Source organism: Lissotriton vulgaris, chromosome 3_1 (assembly GCF_964263255.1).
Source record: "Lissotriton vulgaris chromosome 3_1, aLisVul1.2, whole genome shotgun sequence".
Taxonomy (NCBI): Eukaryota; Metazoa; Chordata; class Amphibia; order Caudata; family Salamandridae; genus Lissotriton; species Lissotriton vulgaris.
Genome location: NC_141689.1, coordinates 155,185,137 through 155,204,673, shown reverse-complemented (window position 1 = coordinate 155,204,673; position 19,537 = coordinate 155,185,137). Strand labels below are relative to the sequence as shown.

General features: G+C 47.2%; 1 protein-coding gene across 3 annotated transcripts in view; it reads left to right on the top strand.

Moving 5' to 3' along the window:
* The window catches only part of UNC13B (unc-13 homolog B), a 3,024,149-nt gene that overhangs the window by 1,109,584 nt on the left and 1,895,028 nt on the right, over nt 1–19,537 (top strand). For all 3 annotated transcript variants that reach the window (XM_086960243.1, XM_086960242.1, XM_086960241.1), the window contains one exon: nt 3,391–3,613. In XM_086960243.1, coding sequence (XP_086816369.1) covers nt 3,391–3,613 — 223 coding nt within the window. The remainder of the gene's footprint in view (nt 1–3,390; nt 3,614–19,537) is intronic.

Sequence of the window (19,537 nt, the reverse complement as noted above, 5' to 3'; positions counted from 1 at the left end):
AACCTTGTTCTCTGGGCCCATCTGGGTGTCCCCTTAACCCTTTTATTTTTCCCCTGGCCATGGACCCACTGGCTATGGTGCTGCGTGGATCAGCGGAACATTGGGGGGGGATCACATGCTGTACCACTTTATGCGGATGATATCCTGCTTTACATTAGGGATTTGCAGGCGATCCCTCCGGTTATACCTGAATGCAGGGTCCTAAGCAGTTTGCATTGGTGTCGGGCCAGGGCGTGAATTGGGGCAGATCCTGTATGTTTCCCTTCACTCCTCACGCGGACACCCCTCATATGGTAGTGGATGGAGCACTGGTGGCTTGGCAGCCAATTGTGTCCCGCTATTTAGGATCATACTGATCTGGACCTTCTGGATGGGAATCTATCCAGAACAATCGCTGCCCTGTGTTCTCTGTGACGGGTAGAGTGGCGCTGATCAAAATAGTAATGCTTCCCAGACTGTTGTATTATTTGGCTAATCTTCCATTGTATCTACCAGCCTCGTTCTTTCGACCTTTAGAAAGCATGATGAGGGAACTCATTTGGAGTAACACCCATTGTCAGGTGACATTTGTTAAGTTGTAGTTGCCAATCACACAAGGAGGTTTAGCCCTGCCCAACTTGGAACACTATTACCTGGCGTCCCAGATACAATTGTTTGTGAAATGGGCAGCAGAGTTACATCTCACGGATACTGCGGAGGACAATCCCCTATACACACTGGAGAGGCTCCTCTTTCTTTTTCACCCTTGCACCAGACCACACCCTTCTCTTCCCTTACTGGTGCAAGTAGCTCAGAAATTCTCCCGCAGAACCCTACGTATTACAAAACATGTCACACCCTATGCACCAGTGCTCCAGTTATTGGGTATGCCGAGAGAGGGAGGGTAGGGTTTGCGCCGTTGATCTTGCAGACTGGCAGGATGCAGGCATTAGCACACTGGGAGATTTATATGAGGAAGGCGTATTACAACCCTTTCTCTCTTTGATCAACAAAGAGGGTATTCAGCCTGGGCAGTTCCTGATTCATGCCGCATGTATGGCGACGATGGAACGATATTGGGGCAACATGTCACGAGCTCCCGATGCATCTCCTGATACAGTACATTCACGTGCTGGGCACGGGATGACACCTTACAAAATGGTTATGTGGAATCAATTTACGAACATACCATGGCTGATTTGACATGGCTGCACAATAAATGGGAGCTGGGCTTGTCCAGGCCTTACACGTCTAAGGAATGACTCCTTGTTGGAGAGCCCCAAAATTATCCTTAGAAACACTTGGTTCAAGTTAATCCAGTTTTACATAATCCACAGGGCGTATTTAACCCTGATGCAAATTAGTGGATGCGGACCTCCTGCATATGAACTGGTTGTATCCCCGGCTGCTTGATTACTGGCAGGGTGTCACTAGGCTACTACATATATGCACGTATGACATACTAATGCACACATGGGAGACTTGTATTGTGGGAATATTTCCCAGAGGTAAAAAGCATATAGCACCTTCTCGTTTCCTGGATCTGGGGCTGGCGGTGGCCAAGCGGTTCATGACGAGGCGTTGGAAAGCTGAGGACCCCCCACCACTTCAAGCCTGGATACAATCCATATTAAATTGAGCCAAAGCTGAGGCCGTCTCTCTCTCGAGGGAGGATACACTTGGGCTAAACAAGCTAGCTACAGCATCGGAGGACCCTGTAGGCATTTCCAATTTTAGTTAAATTTGGGACATACATACACAGTAGTGTGTGCGGATAGTGTAGTGCTAAGAGAGATATATATCATGATTCATGTATACTGGCCCATTGTGCTGCGGTTTGTAACTCAAGCAGCCATATTTGGATATGCCTCACCTGTATTTTTATAATGGACGTAGAATGTTTTCCGTCTTGTTGTGCCGCTCCTGCCCTCCCTCACCCTCCTTTTTTTCATTTTCCTTTTGTCTTTATTGGATTATTGTTCAAGATTTCATGTTATTTATAAAGTTGTTTGATTAACAATCCCGAGGACACGGCTGGGCCAGCTGTAGTCACTGGTAGAAAATTAAATGTAACATGATTGTTTACAGCATAAGGCCTGTAAGTATGTTAATTTACTGGAATATTGAACGGTATTGATTAATATGATCTGACTTTACTTTATTGGATTTCGTTTACTATATGTCATGTTAGTGAGCAATTTGGCTGATTTATTTTTCAATTTCTCTTTTTTTATTGTTAATTCTATGATAAGATGGTTGCAAATGACCTGATTGATGTAAATGTATACTGGTTCCGTACAAATTATATGTTGAGATTTTTTTGTCTCTTACAATATAAATGTCCGTCAGTAAGCAGATTTAATAATAGATATAAGCTAACTAAATAGTTTCAAGTATAGCCTGGACAACCCATGGCTCCTTTGACGAGGGATTAGTTTGTTAAGAGAAGTTGACTCATTGGTAGGTAATGAATTTACTGTGTACACAATAATTAATCTGTATCGTACATCTACTAAGCTGTAGTAGATAGGCTTGATAATTAGTCATTATTCCAGACGACTATATTTTTTGTCCTATTAGAATAAACTCCCCTTTGTGCCTAAGATGGAGCCATTTGGACAACGACAGCTAATTATTTAGTGTCTGCATGCATCGTGACACATGCATTTGCATGTGAATGCTAATGCAAAAAGCATTTGCAAAGCACATAGCTAGGTCTTTTAGAGCCAAGATCTGTTGGCTTTGCCAGCGTTTGTCAGAATTGTATTTGAAACATCAAAGCTCCTCTGTCTGTGGTCCAAAGAGCGAAGGTGAAGCTTCACCACAGATACCACATCTGGATTCTTGCAATCCCCTTATTCAATGAAAGAAGCCTCGACTGATTCAGTTGGGGGCACTCCGTGTGTGAAGCTGCTACCCGGAAACCTGAACACACCTTTATATGCATGAACATCCCCCCGAGATTGTACTGCTAAGCTTCATGTTAGCTGTCGCCATTCCACACTAGGGGATGCCTATTCATGAAGTTGTGATCCTGCCTCTCTGCCTTACATTGAAGGACTTGAGGTTGCTTGGCTGCAACTATTAAAACTCAATCCTTGAGGTGAATTTAGGATACACATTGCTCTGACCGTAGCCTGACCTCCCAGCAGACAGCTGTTGTGAGAAGGAAGAAAGAAGGTCTTAGACGCATGTGAATGCAGGGACTATGTAACACTGCTCCAGCACACTGAGGAACCCCACAGCAGTCTCATGGCCTGGGATCCAGTCTTGCAGGTAAGTATGTGTTCAGGGTGCAGATGAGCGAAGAATCCTCTCATTAGCAGATAGTAGACATGCAGGTTTCCAATAAATGCTGATCTTCTACGAACGAACCAGTTCTGCTGTGCTCATACTTTTTCTTGTCTTTAGCCTTTGAAGACCCCGACAGTGCTGTGGATGACCGGGACAGTGATTACCGTAGTGAGACCAGCAATAGCATTCCTCCTCTTTACCACACAACCTCGCAGCCCAATGCATCAGTGCACCAGTTCCCTGTGCAATCCCACCTACAGCAACAGGGTGGCTCCCGCGACTCCTGCATGGACTCTGTGCAGAGCTACGACCTGGATTACCGGGAACGCGGGGCCTTGAGGTAAGGATCCATTTTGGCCATTTTGTTTTACAAGTAAAAAAACAACAACTTGCAACTTCAAGGCATTGTGCAAACAGGTAACACTCCGCAGTCATAGATGAGCGAGTGGGTGTGAACGGGCACAGCAATCTTGCTGGAACTAGGTCTTTGAGAAAGTTGCAGTAGTGAAACATTTCTGTCACATGGTGTGTGAAATTATAAAATTAGTCTATGGCATAACATAATTGTATGTAGATTGTGTTCATGTATTGGTTGTGCTAAAGAGCCCATCCAAAGAGCAATACAGTCTACTACTCTTTAAAAAATCTTGCATCACAAACAATTTGGATGCCTAAATGTTTTCTTTTAATATTCGTTAAGCTTTTGAAATTTATTGTGACTTTATTACTGGATGGTCCATCCTACTCGCTAATCCGTAGTTACTAAATAGTGCATAGAGTCTTCTACAGTCCTTGTGTTTCACCTGCAAGTTTGTATTTAGTAGAAAAGGAAAGCAGCAAATCTGTTAGCTGCACTCCTGGAAATATTTGGATTGTCTGGCTTTTGTGCTAATAATCTTTCTTGAAAAACACCTGATTGCATAAGGTAATTCTTTTGTATATCAGCCGATATGTAGTGTGCATCGTCTTGAAGACAGCTATAATTTACAGAGCACCATAGTCTGAACTGGAAGAAACCAGCTTCATCAAGTGCCCAGTACAAGGGCAAAGAAAACTTAAACATATTATCCAGGAATTGATTTAAAGAGCTGCTCGGAGAGAATGGGATCTAGGGGGAGGATACAGTGGTAAGTATATAACCTGGACCATAGCAGTACAAAATTAGTACCTATATTTAGATATAATTTAGTATATGGAATTCATTAGCATTGTTCACCTGCTCAGATACTCTGACGAACATAGGCTACTGAGATGATGCAGGGAAACATATGTCTGTCATGATCAGATCATCTTAATCTGAGCTGCCTACTGTAGCTAGGGCATCTATTCCCGCTGTATGTGTGCATCATTACCACTGCTGCAAGCTGTGACTTGAGCTATTGTACTAGATTGGAATGAGGAGAGTAACTCCCTGAATATTGCTGCTTCTTGTTCTTAGTTGCAGTGAGACAATTCTTGATCCTGTGCATGTGACAGATCCTTTTTTCAGCATTCAACCATAGTGAGTTAAGGCAAATCATCTGATTAGGAGGTTATTGTAACATAGGCCATTACCCATTGTTGATCCTGTGAATTGTCATTCTTTGAGGCTTCCCAATCGTCCTCTGTCTTATGGATGGAAGAATTTGTATTGCAAATGTTCCCTTTTTTAGGTCAGAAAGCTAGCCAGAGTTCATGTCCTGGCAAACAGCCCATCAACATTTGCTTTAAGCAACTTCACATCCACCACACAAAGCCAAACTCACCATCTCCCTGCAAGCAAGTAGATACATGCTAACCTTTATGCAAAGATATATGCAGAATTTAAAATACATTGTGTAGTACTGGATGATTTAGAGATCTTATCAACTTTGGCCCAAATAAACTCTAATTTTTGATAGTGGCATTAGAGAATCATCCTATGTTAAGGGGTATGTGCCAATCATGCCACCATGTAGTTGTGAGGTTGTTTTGCAAAAAACGATATCCTCCGTGAGAGAGGGCATATTGTAAGTGGATAGGAACGGGCCAAAACCATGACCGTGACTTTTTCAGTAGGACATTGATTAGCACATTTTGACGGAGGTGGTTGCAGTACTTGTGTACAATGCCAACCAACACCCAAAAACCCTAAAACCCCCAGATATTTTCAAAAGCTTGTGACCGAGGAGAATCCAGGGAGGCATGACATGCACCAGTATCTGTTACTTACAATTTCCTCACTTTCATGTGAACTAAAATATTGAAATTATTTTCTGTTCCATAAAAAATTAAAGTGGGACAGAGGGACAAATTCTCCCCCCCCCCCCTATGCACACAATCAATCAATCAGAGTACTTGTAAATCGCGCTACTTACCCGTGAGGCTCTCAAGGCGCTGAGGGGAGGGGGTGCCGCTACTGCTCGAAGAGCCAGGTCTTGAGGAGTCTTCTGAAGGCGAGAAGGTCTTGGGTCTGCCGTAGGTGGGTTGGAAGGGTGTTCCAGGTCTTGGAGGCGAGGTAGGAGAAGGATCTGCCGCTGGAGGTTGTTTATTGGATGCGGGGAACAGCGGCGAGTGCGAGGCTGGCGGAGCGGAGCTGACGGGTGGGGGTGTAGAAGCTGAGTCTGCTTTTCAGGTAGGCTGGTCCGGCATTGTGGAGTGCTTTGTGTGTGTGGGTGAGGACCTTGAAGGTGATCCTCTTGTCGATGGGGAGCCAGTGTAGGTCTCTCAGGTGGGGGGTGATGTGGCTGCAGCGGGGGACGTTGACGATCAGTCGGGCGGAGGCATTTTGGATGCGTTGTAGTCGTCGTAGGTGTTTGGCTGGGATTCCTGCGTAGAGTGCGTTGCCGTAGTTCAGTCTGCTGCTGACGAGGGCCTGTGTCACCGTTCTTCTTGTTTCGGTCGGGATCCACTTGTAGATCCTGCGGAGCATGCGGAGGGTGTTGTAGCAGGAAGAGGAGACGGCGTTGACCTGTTTAGACATGGAGAGGGAGGAGTCGAGGATGAATCCTAGGTTGCGTGCATGGTCGGTGGGTGTCGGTGCTGTTCCTAGTGTGGCCGGCCACCAGGAGTTGTCACAGGCTGAGGGGGTGGGGCCGAGGATGAGTGCCTCCGTCTTGTCCGAGTTCAGCTTCAGACGGCTGTTCCTCATCCAGTCGGCGACGGCCTTCATTCCCTAGTGGAGGTTGGTTTTGGCGGTGTGCGGGTCCTTGGTGAGGGAGAGGATGAGCTAGGCGTCGTCAGCGTAGGAGATGATATTGAGGTCGTGTTGGCAGACCACTTGTGCGAGCGGGGCCATGTAGACCTTGAACAGTGTTGGGCTGAGGGATGAGCCCTGGGGGACGCCGCAGATGATGTCGGTGGCCACGGATCGGAAGGGCGGGAGGCGGATGCTCTGGGTTCTGCTGGACAGGAAGGACGTGGTCCAGTCAAGGGCCGTCTCTTGGATTCCAGCTTCTAGGAGGCTTGTCTTTAGAGTGCGATGGCAGACCGTGTCGAAGGTGGCTGACAGGTCCAGAAGGGGAGGGCTGATGTTTCGCCGTTGTCTAGTTGGCGCCTGATGTAGTCTGTGGCGGCGATGAGGGCTGTCTCGGTGATGTGGTTTAGTCTGAACCCGGACTGGGACTGGTCCAAGATGTTGTTGTCTTCCAGGTGGCGGGCCAGTTGCAGGTTGACGATTTTTTTGATGACCTTCGCCGGGAAAGGGGGCAGGGAGATGGGCCGGAAGTTCTTGAGGTCCTTTGGGTCCGCCTTGGGCTTCTTGAGGAAGGCGTTGATTTTGGCGTGTTTCCAGCTTTCCGGGAATGTCGCTGTTTCGAAGGAGATGTTGATGACTTTCCGTAGTTAGGGTGTGATGGCAGCGTCTGCTTTGTTGAATACGTGGTGTGGGCACGGGTCTGACGGAGAACCTTAGTGGATGGAGTTCATGACCTGGCGTATCTCGTCGTCATTGACGTTGGACCAGGAGGTCAGGTGGTTGGCGCTGGTGGTATTCATAGGGGAGGTGGGGTCTGGCGTAGTCGTGGCGGTCATGGTGTTGAAGCTGTCATGGATGTCAGCGATCTTGCGGTGGAAGAAGATGGCCAGTGAGTTGCACAGTTCTTGTGAGGGCGGTCTGTCATTGGCACTGGGGTTAGAGAGTTCCTTTACGATGCTGAAAAGCTCTTGGCTGTCGTATGCGTTGTTATCCAGGTGGTCTTTGAAGGAGGATCTCTTGGCCAATCTGATGAGGTGGTGATGTCTGCGGGTGGCGTCCTTGTGGGCTGCGTGGTTGTCCAGAGTGCGTTCGTGGAGCCATATCTTCTCCAGTTTCCAGCATGCGCGTTTGGAGGTCTGCAGCTCGTCGCTGAACCAGGTGGCTCTTTTGCTGGCATGGTTGTTGGAGGGTTTCTTGAGTGGGGCGAGGGTGTTGGCGCAGTTGTCGATCCACTGTCTGAGGTTGCGGGCTGCGGTGTCTGGGTTGGTGGGGTCGGTGGGTGGGTTTTGGGCGAGGGTGGTAATCAGCTGGTCTTCGGTGACTTTGCTCTAGTAGCGGCGAGGTAGCTGTTGGGTGCAGTGGTGCGTGGTTAGTTTACTGAAGGTGAAATGGATGCAGCGGTGGTCGGTCCAGTGGAGTTCGGTGGTGTGGTCGAAGGTGACGTGGGTGCCTGTGGAGAAGACGTGGTCCAGTCTGTGGCCAGCGGCGTGGGTGGGTGCGGTTACTAGTTGTCTGAGGCCGAGGTTGGCGAGGTTGTCGAGCAGGGTGGCGGAGTTGGCGTCGTTGTTCTCGAGGTGGAAATTCAGGTCCCCGAGGAGGATGTAGTTCGTGGGTGCTGGCGAGGTCGGCAATGGAGTCCCTGAATTGAGCTCGAGGTCCAGGGGGTTTGTAGATGAGGTTCCTCTGAGTGTGGTGTTGGGGTCGGTGTGGATCCGGAAGTGCTGGTGTTTGGCGGTGTTGAGGGTGTCGTCTGCAACCTTGAGGGTGGACTTGTGGACGATGACTATTCCTCCTCCGATTCTGTTGGCGCGATCCCTGCGGGTGATCTTGTAGCCGTACGGGATGGCTATGGCGATGTCACAAGGAGTCGTTCCACCAGGTCTCGGTCAGAAAGGCCACATCTGTGGCGGAGTTGTCGAGCAGATCCTAGAGCTCGATGGCGTGTTTGCGTGCGGAGCGGGTGTTGAGGAGTATGCAGCGGAGGTGGTTGGGTCCAGTCCTTGGAGGTTTGGTGGCTCTGTCGCAGGTGAAGCTGCAGGTGTGGCAGGAGAAAGGTCAGTGAGTCCGTTTCGGGGCGGCTTGGAAGCAGGTGTGGTTTCGGCCGGCGTGAGTGCATAGAGGGTGCTGGCGTCTGAGTGTTGTGGCGCTCGCGGGGTCCAGGGGTTCTGGCGCTGGGCACGGTCCAGGCGTGGACGGGCGCAGTTGGGCTTGCCTATGGCGCACCTTGGGCGCGCCAGTGGCGCGTCCTCCATAAGAGGGGGATAGGGAGGGAGGGGCAGCTGGGAGGCGGGAGCGGGGTGGCCAATGGGGAGCAGGGGGGCGGGCCGCAGGGACACAGCGGCGGGAAGGAGCGGGAAACGGCGGGAAAAACAGTCGGGCGGCAGGGAGCAGGTACGAGGCAGCTGGCGGCCGTGGTGTGGCGTGGGGAGCGACGTGCCTGCGAGCAGGGTCAGAGTATTCTCTCTCATTTCCACTCATTTGGAAATGAGAGAGGATAGATTGAGGGATTGTCCATGATCAATTCCATTCTTTATTTGGATTTATAAACAAATCCATAAAAGAGCAGCAAAAAATGAATCATAATTTAATGAATCTAAAATATTCAATAAAAATATAAAATACACAATTGTTATCTAAAAACATACTTATTTACACATTCACTATCAGAGGATGTAGATTAGCAAAGCAACAATTCAGAATAAATAAACTCATATGTCCATGTCCCTTTTATAAACTTGTACATAGAATGTCCAGGGATTCCATTGATTTCCGCCTGTAACTTTTGGTTTGAAAAACGCAGTGTAAAAAATTCTCAGAGATCTTCATGAATAACCTCAAAGCGCAAATCATCCAAATAGGATAAAAAAGTGTTGTCTGCGAAGGGCCTTTTTGATGTAATCAAGAGTATCACAAATGTTGTGTAAGTTTAAGAGGTTTTTCAAAAAGCTGAGTGCCACCTCATAAGGAATATTACCTTGAGATAAAAAGAGGGGGCGCAATGTCAATGACCTGATATCCTTATAAAATCTGCAAAACAATAAAAAAGCTGAAGTTGTCGGTCATGCTTCTCCATTACACGGGCACCTAGATACACTTTTATGCCATGGATGGGACTTGGGAAAAACCATTAACTGATGGATCATCTCTAGAGGACCTCTCGTCAACAAGAATCTGTTGTAAGTATACTTCAACTCGATCAAAGAACCCTGTATCCCCTCTTGATTTATACCCACAAGTATCTAGCCACTGTAGCTTTCTTTTTTTCTTCTAGTTCCCTAAGAGCTGCCTTTTATTTAAACAAAATTAATTTAATTTCTCTTTTACTGAATTATAGAATACTACTGTGGGGTTCTATGGAGTTAAACTTTATACCCAACTCTAATAACAGAGATCTTATAAAGTGAAGCCAAAGTATTTTTCCAAAATTGTGCAAACCCAAACAATCTTTGCCAGCATCCCTTGTGAACTTAACACCCTGTTTTAACCAGATACTGTACCATTTTGTTTTTTTATTTCAAGGGCCATAAATTCTAATCCCAGTTCTTTGAGTGATAAATGCAGGCGTTAATTTAGGTACCCCTAATAACCAACGTATATAGTTGGTTTATTGCAGCTGTAGAAGTGTAGTCTTTTCTCCTCCCCATATTGGGGAGCAATAAAGAGATACTGGGAGAGATTTAGAGCGATAAAGTTTAGTAATCTCAATCAAATGTTCATTCCCAACCTTTTTAGCAAAGCTGGATATTGCTGAAATATGCATTAGAAATTGTAATTTGGCTGATTTTAGATGTGGGGACCAATCACCTTTCTGGGAGAAAACAATTCCCAAAGAGCTGAAAGTGTTCTCCTCGAGCTTTTGGCCCCTTGCATAATGTCTAAAGCCCCTTTTATTTTACTTTTCCCACATACCATTGTGAAAGATATGGCTAAATTCAGTTTTAGATCTCTACTCTCCATAAAATTGATGACGTTTATTATTAGTAACTGAAGAATGATTGCCGTCCTGGACATCAATACTGCGTTATCTGCATAAAGTTGGATCTGGGTGACCCTAGGGCCCACTTTAGGGGCGGCTGCATTTATATTTTGCTAAAAACTTTATATACACTTAAAATAAGAATGGGGAGAGTAAACTTCCCTTCCTATCCCCCGGGTCACCCAAAAACCACGTGTTCTTTCCTTGTTTATCCCATAGCACACACAGGTAGTTAGGGAGCCATATAGCTTGGAAAGATGACTTATAATCTTGATTGGAGCATCCATATCTATAAGCTCCACGATCAGCTACCCAGAGGAAAAGAAAGCCAAGTAAGTAACAGAACTTTTCTGACACAACATAGCAGCAACAATGAAGTTAACTGCAGTGTTGGACAACTCTCCCCTTACTGCTAGTGCTTCTCCCAAGAGAATATTGCTTTGGGATTTTAAGGACTCTGATGCCTGACCACAATTCTTTTCCACTTTCAATGTAACCTACTCTTGAATGTCGCCCACATGCAGAGCTAGAGCAAGATTAATTTAGTCCCAGTTTTTATAGGCCAGGAATTTAGTGTGTAGATTGCCCGATCTGCTAATCCACTTATTTTTCGTAATGTGCTGGCTAGATTAGTGTCTGACTTTTCCTCTGATTAATTCCGTCTGGGCTAGTTTCAGGTTAGCTAACTATTCCAGGAATCTACCCCTGTGTTACACAACATACTTCTGATAGTCAAATCTGCCCTGTTCTCCATAATGGAATAATCTGATATCATAAAATGTTAGACTGTCTCTGCACATGTGTGGGATGCGGGGACACACACAACACACATTCACTTGAAACCAGAAAACATGCCCTTAGTCATCCATATTTTCTCTCACTTTTAACCTCATAGCCAAATTAAACAAACCTGTGGTAATAAAGTGCAGATGGCTGAAGAACCACCCAAACAACACGTTTTAGCAAGAAAAAAATCAGGGTAAGTACACAAGCGAAAACAGACACTTAAAAGTTGGTGCTGGAACCGGATCTCTACCATCATTCAAAAGGCTTTTTTCAAAGGGCTGTTTTGGGGCTGAAAATGTGCTCTTCAGAATTATCCATATTGGCTTGACATCAAATGACATACGTTTACATTTGTTCTCCTTATATTTCAAGATAGGAGTGTTTTTTTGCTTGTGTACGTGGTCAGTTTTCTAGCCTCCCTCCCTCCCAGTGGAGGAGTGTGGCTCAATGTTTAGAGCGGCAGACCCTGATGCAGAGTTCTGGCCAGGGACCAGGGTTCAATTCCCACCTCGGCGGGTCTTGGGTTCAATTTCATCTGACCGGACCAATCTCGCCTCGGTGCCTAGTCTAACCATGGGCCCCACGCTGCAACTCTGGGCAATAGCTTCCTTAACCTCCACACCGGCCCCAACAGCGCTAGGATGCCTGGCTTCACCCTGGGGGTGCCCAGGAGTGGACACTTCACAGGGAAAGCCAGGAAGGGTTCCACAGCGGTATGAGTAATAGCGCCAGGAAAGAGGAGGTGCTGCGCAACGATTCAAGATGGCCGCGTAAGCTCCCGGCTCCGCCGACCTCCACCGACGGCTGATATATCCTACTATTCATCCTATACCACCACCGGGCGCCTGGGTGTGTGAAGTCTGCCTGACACCATTGGTGCAAACCCGGTCTTTCTAACTGCTTGGGTGACGGAGTTCTGTCGTGTTTTCTTCTGGGCCTCTTTCAGGGCTGCCGCCGGGACCTCGATTTCCTGTCCACCCGGATTGCAATCGATCAACAGCGGCTGTGAGTCCGGGGTCTGGTCCGGTCCTGCGACTTTGGATTTTGAGACTCTGCATCGCAATCCAGTCTTTCATAGGCGACGAAGATATATTATCGTGACGGACGGAGATCATCCTGAGCCGCGGTCCGGGGACGTGCCCGGAGACCTTGCTGGGGGGACGAGGTCGGAGGGCTGTCCCCAGCGGCTGGAGGAGGCGTAGTGTTTGCCGATGATGAGAGCGCCCGCAGTTTACGTCTGCTTTGTGTGTGCCTAGAGCCTTGGTAGTGATCCCGGGGCTCGAGTCCTGCTTCGTCCCTGTGGCCCGGGGGATGGAGCGGACGGGTGACGCACCATTGTTGAGGTCCATCATGGCCGCCATAGGGGCGCTCCATACCCAGTTTACCGTCACGTATGACCGGCTCGCGAAAAAGCTGGAAAATATTCGCCTGGGACCGGACGACGACCCTGTGACAAGTGACCAACATCCCTTGATACCGGTGGAGGACTTGTTCCATCGTTCTGAGGTTCCCGACCGGCGCCCTGCCCTGGCTCATTTGGATTCTTTTGGCCCGATTTACTCTGCACCCGTCACTATCAATGGTCCTCCCTATGTGCTCTCTGCCCGGCGGACCCTCGCTGCCAATGATCCTGCTCGCAGTAGAAAGCCCTTCCGAAACTATTGGAGAAGTCGGTCTTTCCTCTCCATCTTGTTCTGCTGGTCCTGTGGACTCCGCCATTTTGTGACTGGTCCTTGTTTGGATTTAGCTGCCCTGCACCTCCGCAGACATTTTGACTGTCTCCTGCCTATTGTGCTTCGGAGGACATGGGGCTCTACGCGGAGTCGCTCTGGCCAAGGCTGACTTCATCTGGTATCCGGCTTTGACACGTCACCATTGCTTCGACTGGGCTGCTTTATTTTTCTCTCGAAATTGTTGTCTCTTGGGCGACATGTGTTTTAATGCGGATTTGATCTTGCCTGGGCTCTTTCCGGGAGGTGGTTAGACTTGGTTGAAGTCCTCCCCAGCTGGACGCTTGATTTTTGCTTTTAAAGGTTGGTTGATATGCTTTGGGGAGGTCGCCAATGGTGGGGGGTAAGGGAGTCCGGGAGTGTGTTTGTCGCTCTCCTCCTCCACTTTATATTTTTCCTTCTGTGGGGCCGTTCCTGGGCAACAGGCACGCTGTTAGTGGGGTTGGCCGTAGCCATTACAGGTGTGCAGGGTGGTGGGCGTGGGGGGGTTTGTTGTTTTAGTTTATTTTGTTCTATGGTCCCTTTCTCTTCTTTTTCTGTCTGTTCTTGGGAGGGTACTCTGTCTCTCCAGTAGGGTTGGCGGTCCTTTTTACTTCTTCTCCTTTTTCTATCAGGTGTTTCCACTTGCCTATGCCTTTCTGTCATTAGAGGGGGGTCTATGGGATGGTGCTCTGTTTAACTAATTGCTGCTGTATTGCCTGTAGCTCTGTTGCTGCCTCGGTGACCATATTGTTTGCATAACTGTGTGAGTGTTCACCTGATATCGATTGCTCTGCGGGGTTCGTCCCCCCTCATCTCCTGTTTCTTACACTGGATGGTGTGACGCCTTTGAGATAGCCGCCGCTACTTCTTCATCATAATTTAAAAAATGACAACCTAATGTATCCTCTTGCCCTGGGGTGCCCATGACCACGTGTGGTAGTCGCACAGCTTCTCCTTTACTTAATTGTTGTTCGACTTCTGGTTTCTTGCCTCATTTGCGGCCGGCCCCTGTGGTTGTGGGCCTGCGCATGTAATAACTTGCATTTCTCAATAAAGGTTTTAAAAAAAAAAAATTGCGCCAGGAAACCGCTTGGTGACAGTGCGCTCTACAAATACATTGACATTTACATTTACAATGGCTTGCAAGATTAGTCAAGAACCACAATAAAGGAGGCTGAGGGCTATGGAGGAATGCTGTAAATAGTGTCTGGTGTTAGGCATTATAACCTAAGTTGGGCAGCCCTAATGGAGCATCATCTTCTCTTGTATATATGCTAAGACTGAAAAACATCATAGTAAACATGAAGGAAAGGTTCACATTCTATTAAGGACATTGAGGTGAGGTTTATGCTCTACTTTCTTTTGTTTATTTCATTCCAGCAGACTTCAGCACAAACCACACAACCTAACTTTCCAATCAGACAAAGGGAAAAACAGAGTTACAACAGTCCAGCCAATCAGGCTTCAGTTCCTCCTATTTAGGTGGAAGTTCCGTGCATATTTTCCTCTTTCTTGTCTGCGACAGGAGCCCTTCCATCTCGTAGGAACAATGCCCGCTTCCTGCATCACCCAGCGGATCCTTCTGGCAATGGGGGCAGAGATACTGCTTTGAAAGATTTCCTGAGCGATATCAGCAACTGACATTCTCCAAGCAGACGGAGTTCTTCTGTCATGTTATCATATGTGTTTAGGCAGCGCACCACGCACAATTTTGGGACTTTATCAAAAGCCGGGTAAGATGTCACCTTCGAATTCGACTTTGTGTACCTCGAAATATGAAAGGTGATGCCTGGCGGAGTAAAAATCCGACCTGTGATGTCTAGGGCCAAGACATCCAAGACCCTCCAACAGGACACTAAACATAACAGCATGGCAAGCTTCGCTGAAAGCTCCTTACATGACAAATATGTATTCTTCTGCCATGAGTGAAAATGATAGAGAACTTTGTTCACGTCCCATAGTAAGAATATAGGGGTTTGGGGGGGCACCGCTAAGCATATCCCCTTCATCAATTTGCATACCAAAGCGTGCTCTTCCACTGGAGGTTGCTGCATAGGAATATATCCCGCGGAAATGACCGATCAATAAGAGTTTGTCCAATAAGCTAAACCCTAGGTAGCCAGCGAAGCCAGAAAGTTCATGACGGGAACCACATTGTACTCCATGGGCTTCCTGACTGTTATGAACACACCATTGCACCCATCTTGACCATGCAGACCTATAGCAATTGTTGGTTCCTTCTAGCCATGCTGTGGCCAGCATTTGCTCAGCCTCTTCAGAAAGTCCTAGGACTCGCCAGCGTTGCCAGCAATCTGCCAAGCCATGAGTGATATGCGACCCTGGGTCACTAGCAGCTAATAGTTGTCAGTTGATCTCAGAGGAGATCTGGAGCTTGGATTTTCTGGAGCCTCCCCCCATAGGATGAATGGTGTGCCTTGACGAGGAAGCATGCATAGGCATGAAATGCACCCTGGAAGACAGTTTCACTAATCATTTTTGGAAATAATACTGCTTCTGCTTCTGTTAGGATTGACCTTCACTCCCAGGGACTACAAAGGCAAGACGTGTGCCCCCAGACTGTTCTGTGCTTCGCATTCGCTAGCGTAATAGGATTTCTTGAACAGAGTGCAATTGGGGGTCGCCGTCCTGCGTATTGAACCCATACTGTTCAGTGACGGTTTTGGTGCCGACCTCAGTAAGGTAACTTGCTATGGAGGATTTTGGGGTCCTGTGCTCCAACTGCACCCAGCTCTCGAATCTCATCCGTTGGGTCATAGTAGGATCCAGGGTCAGGGACTACCAAGTCTTTTTCGTGGTAAGGACCTGCAGACCCGTTGCCCACTAACATGGGCAAAGATACATCAGCACGGGCTACGCAGCAGACAAAAATGGACCAGTACACTGCCCCACTAGTGAGCTGTGGCCAGCGTCACGAAGGGAGTGCCGCCCCCTGTGGGGACAGAACCCACAGGGACTCAAATATTGGCAGCCATCGAGGCATCCAGCCTAGCAGGCCAGACGAAATTTGAAGCAATAGAGATTGACGTGAACCTGCTGAGAGCTGAGTTGCGCATGGTTGTGGAACAGTCCACGGAGAGCCAGATGATCAAACTTAAGGAAGAAGGGTCCCAGTTAAAAAAGACGGTGATAGCCTTTGTGGCTCTTTCTTACAAAATGGAGGCCAGGATGGAAAATGCAGAAGGGTGATCACGGAGATGCAATCTCCATTTTGTGGGATTCCCTCAGAGTGCGAAGAAGGGCTGACTTGAAGTCTTCATGGAAGAATGGATAAAATTGATGCCCTGCCTGGCTTTCCAATTATTTCACAGTGGAAAGAGTGTAGAGGGCCCTGGTCCCGCCGCCGCTACCTCAGGTGTCTCCTCGAACGATCATTGTCAAGTTTCTGAACTACAGGACTGGGATCAAATTTAGCAGAGGGTCCGCAAACAGGATGACCCAAACCTCGCAAATGTCACCATCTGAATTTTCACAGATTACACCAGGGCTAGTCGGCTGCAGAGACAATCGTTCCGAGGGGTCAATCAAAAAATTATGGCCAGGGGCTTAAAATACATGTTGCCTGTCCCCACTTAGTTGAAGGTGCTTCATAGTAGTCTGACATGATTCTTCACAACAACGGAGGAAGCGTGGGATTGGCTGGAAATATGGGGTGGTGATCGACTTCAACTTCAATCTACATTCACGGAACAAAGACAAGACATGTCTGGGACTCCAATGAATTTGGGAACATAACAGCAGAAACAGAGCAGGCGCAGGAGGTGGTCTCGGTCAGGTGCAAGAGTGATAGTGCATATGGAGGGCACTATCAAAACTGGTCGAGACAGCTACATTGCAGCGTCCTCTTGTGCCGGCTCGGACATTCAGGAGGAAACTTGTGGCACCCTGCAGGACGCGCTGGGGTATGAAAGTAGCGAAGGAGTGGTGTCTGTGGAGTGTGGAAATGGGCCCGCACTTTCTCCAGGTGATAAGAGATAAGGCCCTGCCTTGCATGGGTTGACTGGACTAGCAGTGACTTAATGTGCCTCATGGGGACATACACCCCAGCAATATGAGACTTGGTGTTTGTTTAACTACAAGTCCGCTCTTGTTGAGAGGTGGGTCCAGATTTACAATTACATATATAGTGGCACTAGGATAGCTGCACGGGGCTGCTACATTCGGGGTACACAGCCATGTCCTTTTCAATTTTCTTTATGAGCATTAATTTGATTTGTACCTTGGTTCTCGTTCATTATTGTAGCCCTAGTCGCCATTCGCTCATATTGAGTTACCGTAGACTGAGCATAAATACACACGTCCGGAGAAGTGGGACATATAGGAGTGGGACGGCGGCTGTTTTTTTTACTAAGGTAAAGTCCGTTGACAATTCCACGGTACTACAACATTTGTGTGGCATAGCGGTGTAGTGGGGGCTCTGTTATGATGCATGGGCAGACACTAGTTTTGTTGTGAAGTGTTTACCCGGGGTGGAAAGGACAACGTTTTTCAATAACTTGCAGTATTTCATGTTCAATGCAGCAGCAAGTATTTATTATTGGGTTGTGTGAGGTGAAAGGGGCGGATAGGTGGGGGGCGGCGGCCGATGGGAGGGAACGGCGGGTGGGTGATGAATTGATGTGCACTGGCTAAGGGAGTTTGACTGTTGTCCTGGAATGTATGGTGGCTTACTTCCTTTGTAAAGCGATACAACACACACCTATCTTGAACGAATGATAGTAAGCATAGCTTTTCTACAGGAGACACAGCTCATGGAGACGGAAGCCAAAAAGCTGAGTAAAAAATGGTGGGGACAGTTGTAGTCTAATACCTATTCCTCATACGCTAAGGGGGTGTCGATTTGGGTGGCCCCGGGCAGGGGCACAACTAAGAATCAATTTCGGGGGGGGGGCTAACATGGCAAATGAGGGGGCGTGGCTAATGTTAATCAATGGGGCGGAGCTAAAATGGCAGATAATCCGGATCGGTTAGTGCTCAGGTCAAGCCAAGAAAAAAATTTGGTGAATTCTGCATTTGAAACTGGACAACAATTAAAGCACACATTTTTGTTAATTTGATGCATTTATATGCTATTGTCTTATGAAAAAGGAACAGAATGTACTGAATGAAAAGGCCAATTTAATACATTTTACTACAAAGCACTTTAGGAACACATTATAACCAATTTTCACAATGCCATTTCAAGGCGACGACCCTTTTTCGCCAGTTCATTAACAATTGCTTCTATAGGAGGACAATGTGCTCGTGAAATGTTTATCATTGCAAGTCCAGAGAGTCGTTCTTGCCCCATTGTTGACCGAAGATAGGTTTTCAGTCTACGAAGACAACTGAAGCACCTTTCTGGGGATGCGGTTGTCACTGGCAAAGTGGCAAATAATTTTAGCAGGCAGTATATGTTGGGATAGAAGTCAATGTGAGCATGAGTTAAGGTATCCATTATGTTCCCTGGCCTTTCCTCAATAGGTACCTTCAGCCATGTCATTACCCACATGTCATATTCATTTTTAACCCCTTCCATGCTCATGACGGAACGGTTCCGTCATGAGCGTCGGTTGAGCTGTGCTCATGACGGAACCGTTCCGTCATGAGCCGATAGGCTCATTAGAACCTTCAGCACAGCGCGAAAATTTGCGCTGCGCTGAAGGGGTTAAGATCCTCGCGTGTACTAGGTAAATCGTCCTCATACATGTCAAGAGCATCCTTCAAATTTTTAAAAGACTCTTGGGTGACAAATCTTGGTACCAGATACTGCATTGTACAGGCCTTTTTCACATGCTGGCTGAATCTTTCTGACAATTCATACAATAAATTGTCTATAAATGGTAAAAATATTGAAATCCTAAAGTAAGCTTCAGGATCACTAGTCTTGCCAGTAAGGCGTGGCATTGCCAGAGGTTCCCCTGCTGTGGTTTGGGCTTTAACGAAAATCTAATTAAATGCTTCTTCAGCTTTGTCTCTGCTTTCTTGAATCACTTGCTTGACTGTTTCAATCTGTCCTATGCACTCCAACATATCTGTATTAGGATTTTGGAGTGCAGCTGAAACAGGAAGCAGTAGCCCAGAAAATCTGGCCAGGATATGTAATGCAACAATGAAGTTATGGGACTGAACAGCTGCGAGAAATTGCTCAGCCTTGGAAGAGGCATTGTGATCATCTGGGATTGATGATGAAACTGTGCTGAGTCTTGAGACATCTATATAGACTCCTATATCTAAGATGGATGAACTCTTTGACTTTTCCAAACATGGACTACTAGTCGCTGGCATACCAGTGGTTGTGTATGCAGGAGACTCAGAATGAAGAAATGCTAAATGTTCTTCTGGAGTGTAGCCGGAAGCTCGCAGGGCAGGTTCTTCACCTGAATCAGAACATGCTGTCAAAGGGTCTTGAGTGGCTGGCCGACGAGTGAAAAAATCCTCTATCTTTCGCCGCTTAACATTTTGTGGTCCAAAGCCTCTGGTGTTCGGCATCCTGCTGTATGCGGATAGCGATCTCTAGTGAAATATAAAAAAGGCCCTCAGGTCACTTACTTAATTATTACAAAACTACGGGGGGAAAGAATACTGTAATTTTGTACAATAAACCAACATTAAAAAGCCAAGAAATATAAGTTAAAC